General features: G+C 42.9%; 1 protein-coding gene across 1 annotated transcript; it reads right to left on the reverse strand.

The window, feature by feature from the left end:
• Window positions 1-1,115: 1,115 nt before the first annotated feature.
• LOC109881780 (apolipoprotein Eb) lies at window positions 1,116-5,097 on the reverse strand. The gene is made up of 5 exons (XM_020473893.2): window positions 4,923-5,097; window positions 4,256-4,321; window positions 3,195-3,348; window positions 2,485-2,772; window positions 1,116-2,361 (listed from the first exon to the last, which is right to left on the reverse strand). The coding sequence occupies exons 2-5, from the start codon at window positions 4,296-4,298 to the stop codon at window positions 2,019-2,021; spliced, it is 828 nt and encodes a 275-aa protein (XP_020329482.1). The 5' UTR covers window positions 4,299-4,321; window positions 4,923-5,097; the 3' UTR covers window positions 1,116-2,018.
• Between the last annotated feature and the right edge of the window lie 2,654 nt (window positions 5,098-7,751).

The following is a 7,751-nucleotide window of genomic DNA, read 5'->3' on the forward strand; positions in this document are numbered from 1 at the left end:
CTATGTTTTCTCTCCAACCCTGTTCCCAGAGAGCTACCCTCCTCTATGTTTTCTCTCCAACCCTGTTCCCGGAGAGCTACCCTCCTCTATGTTTTCTCTCCAACCCTGTTCCCGGAGAGCTACCCTCCTCTATGTTTTCTCTCCAACCCTGTTCCCGGAGAGCTACCCTCCTCTATGTTCTCTCTCCAACCCTGTTCCCGGAGAGCTACCCTCCTCTGTTTTCTCTCCAACCCTGTTCCCGGAGAGCTACCCTCCTCTATGTTTTCTCTCCAACCCTGTTCCTGGAGAGCTGCCCTCCTCTATGTTTTCTCTCCAACCCTGTTCCTGGAGAGCTACCCTCCTCTATGTTTTCTCTCCAACCCTGTTCCCGGAGAGCTACCCTCCTCTATGTTTTCTCTCCAACCCTGTTCCCGGAGAGCTACCCTCCTCTATGTTTTCTCTCCAACCCTGTTCCCGGAGAGCTACCCTCCTCTGTTTTCTCTCCAACCCTGTTCCCGGAGAGCTACCCTCCTCTATGTTTTCTCTCCAACCCTGTTCCCGGAGAGCTGCCCTCCTCTATGTTTTCTCTCCAACCCTGTTCCTGGAGAGCTACCCTCCTCTATGTTTTCTCTCCAACCCTGTTCCCGGAGAGCTACCCTCCTCTATGTTTTCTCTCCAACCCTGTTCCCGGAGAGCTACCCTCCTCTATGTTTTCTCTCCAACCCTGTTCCCGGAGAGCTACCCTCCTCTATGTTTTCTCTCCAACCCTGTTCCCGGAGAGCTACCCTCCTCTATGTTCTCTCCAACCCTGTTCCCGGAGAGCTACCCTCCTCTATGTTTTCTCTCCAACCCTGTTCCCGGAGAGCTACCCTCCTCTATGTTTTCTCTCCAACCCCAGCTGTAACTGACCTGGTCCAGCTTATCATTGTTATCAGAACATGGTGCATGATAGAGGGAATTTATAAGCATAGGAATGTCTTGATTTTGTGTGTTCATCAACCATAGATTGTAAGATGAAGATCCATCTATATTACTGTAACTTCCTCAGTTGTCATTGTAACTAACAATAAAGAAATGTCAAAGTTGAAAAAAGTTGATAAAGGTTTGACAAGAAAAGAACACACTGACAATTGAGCAACTCTTTACATATTTTATTTCCGCAGCGCTGGGTAGCACATTGCAGTCAGCCCGACAGCCAGACGAACAGAGTGCTATGGTGAGCAGCAGGGCGTGTTACATTGTGAAGTGGCAGAGACACTCTGGCCAAACTGAATTAATACAGACAGGTAATATATGGACCCTGTGAAGTATACCTTTTAGTTTCATTGTCATATTCGCGTCATATCACAGTCATAGTAAATACACTCCTATATGAATCACAACAAATACAGAGCCTACAAAGCAGATGTAGATACAGAATCACAGACAAGCAAGGAACGGAGTGGTTCTTCCCTTTTTTCTGGACAGACTGATGCTAGTGCTGGAGAAAAGCCCAGTCTTAATTCAGTGCAGTTATTGAAATGAAGGACAGGGACAGCGCTGGAATGGGCCGGAGACAATTTGGCCCACGATTGTTAGATACTGTTTCAACCCCACTTGTATCCCATACAGCAGCCTTAGAAACCTGATGCAGATTAGTAGAACAATTTGGAGGAGACATCTAGAGGACGTATAATGAGGAAGACAAGCAAAGCAGGTTAAAAACAATGGCCTCTTGTGTGTTTAAGAAAGGCAGTATTGAGTGTGGCTCTTGTGTTCTGAGATGAGGAGATAATACAGCGAGAGAGTGATTGAAGTGATTTAAGCAGTAAATGCCTTTCTGAGGCCTGAACAGACATAAAGGACTGTGTTTGTCTGCTCAAGACCCCTTCAAAGCTCTGCCATCCTCACCCCTCTCTCTCTATCAACCCCCCTCAACCAAAACACAGTGCCAACACAGTGAGAACAGCATCAGTATCACTTAACTCCCTCCTCCTCTCTGTGGTAGCTAGGTGAATGGTGGCACAGTGCTTCCAAACCCCTCCCTCCCCTGGGTCCATTTAGACAGCGGTCTCCTTGACCTTGTCCATGGCGGTCTGGAGCTGCTCACGGATCTTGGCGGCGTAGGGGGCGATCAGGCTGCTGAGCTCATCGATCTTGCCCTCCAGGGTGGTGCGCAGGTCCTCGGCGGTGGCCTCCAGCTGCTCGCGCATGTCTTCAGCCTGGGTGGAGACCTGCTGGCTCAGGTCCTGGGCCTGGTTCTTCAGAAGGTCAGTGAAGCTGCTCAGCCTCTGGCCGGCGGTGTCGTGGGCCTGACTCACAAAGGGCTCCACACGCTCCTTCACGAGATCCATGTTCTGGGAGGTACGGGACTGGATCTCACCTAGGTAGGTGGCCACGGTCCTGGGGGAGGGAGAGGCAGAGGGGGTTTGCATCACTTGGAAGACATATTGAAAACTGAATTTTGAAATTCTATGTTGGAAAGCAAGCTGTTACAGTACATTAGCTGTTGCCATCTATACTCACTTGCGGATCTCCTCGGTGTCCTTGTTAAGGCGTTTCTTCAGTTTGCGGGTGTAGGTGTTGGCGCGGTTGTGGACATCATCAGCATTCTGCTCCATCATAGTCTTGAGCTCTCCCAGGTACTGTGTGCTGCGCTCCTTGGCATCAACCATGTCGGTCTGGAGCTTGGTGGTCAGAAGCTGCAGGTCCTGGCCCAGCAAGGCGGCTGTGTCCTGGGAGTAAGGCCCCAACTTGGTCTGGATGTCCTCCCTGTACACGGTCAGCTCAGCCACGGTGTCAGTGATCAGGGTGCTGCGGAGAGGGAGGCATGGTTAGAGATGGTCACAAAGTGGGTAGAGGGAGACATTGCCAGTGACGTAAGGGGACACAGGGGTACAGGGGGGAGGATGGGGGAGAGAGGGGAGACATCGTCTGGGAAATCGGGAGACACAGGGGTACAGGGGAGACATCGTCTGGGAAATCGGGAGACACAGGGGAGAGGATGAGGGAGAGAGGAGAAAGAGGGGAGGCATGGTCAGGGACATAGGGGGACGCAGGGTGCAGAGGGGTGGCATGGTCAGGGACACAGGGGGGAGGATGGGGGAGAGAGGGGAAAGCAGGGAGGCATGGTCAGAGACAGTCACACAGCACAAGGCTAGAATGGAGAGCGATGAAGTAAAGCATATGAGCCTATATCACTTCAGAATGAAATTGTGTTACAATGTGCCACTCACTCAAGTTCTCTGCTGAGCTGGGAGGCCTTGAGGTTTTCCACCAATCCGTCGGCTCTGCTGTTGATCTCAGACACATAGGTCCAGAAGCGCTCAACATTCTCCTCCCAGAGGTTCGGGAGGGCCTCTGCCTGGCGCACGACGCGGGCATGGCAGCCTGCAGGGGAAGACAGAGAGCTCTGAGGTGAGGTGTCCATAATATACACCATCAGGGGGTTTCAATCCAGTCTGTTAATGAGAGAGTGGAGCCTTGGTACAGTATGAAGCCTAATTATACAAGTGTTACAGTATTGTAAGAGTTGATCTTAAAGACTGATTTCAGCAAGGAGTCAGTAAATGCATTCATGTACATACAGTTGACTAATACTAAATATATATACTGCATATACAGTTGACTAATACTAAATATATATACTGTATATACAGTTGACTAGTACTAAATATATATACTGTATATACAGTTGACTAGTACTAAATATATATACTGCATATACAGTTGACTAATACTAAATATATACTGTATATACAGTTGACTAATACTAAATATATATACTGCATATACAGTTGACTAATACTAAATATATATACTGCATATACAGTTGACTAATACTAAATATATATACTGTATATACAGTTGACTAATACTAAATATATATACTGTATATACAGTTGACTAATACTAAATATATACTGTATATACAGTTGACTAATATTAAATATATATATACTGTATATCCAGTGCCTTGCACTGGATTTCTTCACATGTTATTGTGTTACAACGTGGGATTAAAATGTATTTAATTTTCTTTTTTTTGTCAACAATCTACTCAAAATACTCTGTAATGTCAAAGTGGAAGAAAAATTCTAACATTTTATAAAAGATTAATAAAACATTTATAACTCAAATATATTCGTTAATTGTAATGAATTACAATTAAATCAATTTAAATCCCACTTTCTAACACAATAAAATGTGAAGAAATCCAAGGGGTATGAATACTTTTGCAAGGCACTGTATATATTGATAACAGTGTCAAAAGGGAACAGTGTAAACCCAGGTTTACCAGAGATGACTGCCAGAGCAAGGATTATTGCCACAGCCTTCATGATTGATTGACAGACAGATACACCTATGAAAACAGACATAGACCAAGTCAGACAGTGGTTGTCTATCAAAGCTATAGAAAACAAATACAACAATATACAAAGATACAATGTTAAATCATTGGGATATTGGCTGAATATGTTTTTTTTTATAAAGTAGAATACTACTGTGAGCCAATAAAATAAATAGGAAAAATAACATTTCATAGACGCTAAATGTCCATAACTGTACTCACTGAGCTCTTTTAGAATAGAAACTAAACTAGTTCATTGCAATTAAACGTTTTAGATTAAACTTTAAATCCAGTCATTGTGCTATAAACTAATACAGTATTGTAGTTTCCACTACAATGCATCTCTTCTAAAACAGTTTTACCATACATTTGGTCTGGTTAATCTGCACACTACAGTAAAAAGATGAATGACTTGCTTTTCTTTGCCTAATGTGTCGGCTACAGTAGCCTAACCTAATGCAATACTTTATAAGTAGTCTCTACCTCGGTATCAAATATAGTCTACTTTAACATGATGCTTTATATTTCTACTAAAAATAAGGTATTTCACTCATGACTTAAGCGCGTTTGTAGTCTATATGGTGCCAATTAGTTGTCCCCATTCCTCACTCACCTAAGAAATCCAGTTCCTTCCGTGCTCTAGGGACAGTTCGCGGTGCTTTTTATACAGTCCTGGTGGCCGCGCGCCTGTAGCTGGGAGAGCGCGCGCATGTGAGGATGTGTGGCTCAGCTCATGGTTCGTTCCACGCGATGTGCCACTCTGCGTTCGAAGTTCTCATCTCTTTGCGTTGTTGTTGGCTATATGGTGATTGTGCAATATATAGTTTATGATGTACGTCAACGAAAATAGTTTGTGCTTCTATGAAAAAAAAAGTAGGCTATTTGAAACAAGGAAACCCGTTTAAAGAACTCTTAGATGTGATTGTGGCTCATTCAGTTTGTTTATACATTTCCTTCTTGGTCTTTGACTTTTCCAGTTGTGTTTTATGTAATCCGTTTTGGAAATACAATTAAATGTTAAATGTCTCAGAGAACAATTCTTTGGCCAACTATAATCTACTGCTGGCGCCAAGAATCTGTAAATAGGCTATCCTTGTCAGGCAGCTCCATTGATCTTCAATGTATTTGAATCAGTTTATTTTTAATCATGGAATTAGAGTATCAACTGACTACCCCTTGCCACTGTATGGACCCTCTCCACACACCACCAGTCTTCATTCATTTACACTGGGCTATTTCAATGCATGATGGTCACCAATGAAATGCATTTGAAAGGCACTGTCTCCAAGTCGTCTACATGACTGATGTTGAACCCATGACCCATGGAACATCTTCTATCAGAATCACATGAATAATACTGTTCAAAATCCAACTAGGATCAGTCATGTACAGGGCCTTCAGAAAGTATTCACATCCCCTTTCTTCTTACACGTTGTGTTACAGCCTGAATATAAAATGGATTACATTTAGATTTTTGGCCTACACTCAATACCCCATAATGTAAAAGTTGAATAATGATTTTCAAAATGTGTACAAATTCATTAACAATTAAAAACTGAAATATCTTGAGTCAGTAAGTATTCAACCCCTTTTATATACCAAGCCTAAATAGGTTCAGGAGTAAAAAGGTGCTTAACAAGTCACATAATAAGTAGCATGGACTCACTCTGCATGCAATAATAGTGTTTAACGTGACTTTTAAATGACGTTTAACACATCTATGTTCCCCACAATTAAAATGATCTGTAAAGTACCTCAGTCGATGTGGAAGAAATCAAGGGGTATGAATACTTTCTGAAGGCACTGTAACTGGTAACATCTGTTATTTCCTCAAAACAAGAACTCCCCAGGGTAAGAGGGATCAGTGCAAAACAAGACAGGAGATACTGCTGTTCCCAGGGACATGTCAGGGCTTGGGGATAGAGCTGGGGTGCAGTAGGAAGGATTATGAGTGGGCGGTAGAGAGAGTGGCATGAGGGGCAACAAAGACAGTTCATACATCACATAAATATACCTTTTGAGGTAAAAGGAGATACTGTAGAAAATGTAACCTCAATATAACTCTCAAAATAAGGATTTGACAGAGCTAGCTTTATTGTTCATAGCCTGTAAGGAACTGAGACGATGACAAAAAAAAAGAGAGAAAGTGCTGACTCCAACTGAGCCATATGAGTTAAACTCACACACCCAAATGTAGCTCTAATTCTCCTTTTTGTTAGGTCTAGTCACAGCTAATGTATTGTTGGACATCAAGGTTAGAGCTTTGGGCAGTAACCGAAAAGTTGCTAGTTCAAATACCAGAACCAACAAGGTGACACATCTCGCTGTGCCCTTGAGCAAGGCACTTAACCCTAATTGCTTCAGAGGCGCTGTAAAATGGAGTGCAGGGAGTGTGGCCATGACCACACTCCCTGTACAGAAAAACTACTTAAGTAGTACTTTAAAGTATTTTTACTTATGTACTTTACACAACTGATGAATACAATTGAAGTACATCAAAGCCACATCTTGATCAACAACAATGTCGTTATGGTGTTGCTTGTTTATCACATCAGATTTGTTCTGAACATGTTCTGCCTAGGAATTTGGTCAGGCATAGTAAGATCTAAGCATAGTTAAGGCTTGGTTAAAGATGGTGTTGTATGGTGAAAGTTAACATCTTGGGTCTTGTAATGGGTTCTGGAAAGCCCCAGTGATAAAACAACAGAGCTTTCATAATGATGAATCTTCTGTTGAGTCATTGTTATACTCAGGTAATGAAAGTCTATATATGGCAATGCTGGCCATATATAGGCCTTGTTATCAGCGCCACTACTGATTCCAGCAGTACCGATGACCTTTACCGAGAATGGTCCAGCAGGTACGCTACCTCTGCTGTCAATACTAGACATTCCTCTCTGTGTGGTAATCAGAAGAAGCCTTCTTGGTGTTGATTGGTGTGTTCAGAGCCTGATAGTATGAGATAAACTCCAGGAGTCAACTTCTACCTCTTCACTGATTGGTCAGAATGGATATGTACACTACTGTTCAAAAGTTTGGGGTCACTTAGAAATGTCCCTGTTTTTGAAAGAAAAGCAATTTTCCATTAAAATAACATCAAATTGATCTGAAATACAGTGTAGACATTGTTAATGTTCTAAATGACTATTGTAGCTGGAAACTGCATTTTTTAAAATGGAATATATACATAGGCGTACAGAGGCCCATTAACAGCAACCATCACTCCTGTGTTCCAATGGCACAGTGAGTTAGCTAATCCAAGTTTATCATTTTAAAAGGCTAATTGATCATTAGAAAACCCTTTTGCAATTATGTTAGCACTTCTGAAAACTGTTGTTCTGATTAAAGAAGCGATACAACTGGCCTTCTTTAGACTATTTGAGTGTCTGCAGCATGAGCATTTGTGGGTGCTTCGAGACAAACAACGCTGAACCATGCATGA

This window comes from Oncorhynchus kisutch, linkage group LG13 (genome assembly GCF_002021735.2).
Source record: "Oncorhynchus kisutch isolate 150728-3 linkage group LG13, Okis_V2, whole genome shotgun sequence".
In the NCBI taxonomy this organism is placed as follows: Eukaryota; Metazoa; Chordata; class Actinopteri; order Salmoniformes; family Salmonidae; genus Oncorhynchus; species Oncorhynchus kisutch.

Excerpts from the sequence above, each read along its gene's own strand:
- LOC109881780 (XM_020473893.2), bottom strand. The coding sequence starts at position 4,298 with ATGAAGGCTGTGGCAATAATCCTTGCTCTGGCAGTCATCTCTG. Across the intron at positions 3,349-4,255 it reads TGCTCTGGCAGTCATCTCTG|GCTGCCATGCCCGCGTCGTG; the intron begins GTAAACCTGGGT and ends CTTCCCCTGCAG. Across the intron at positions 2,773-3,194 it reads CAGCTCAGCAGAGAACTTGA|CACCCTGATCACTGACACCG; the intron begins GTGAGTGGCACA and ends CCCTCTCCGCAG.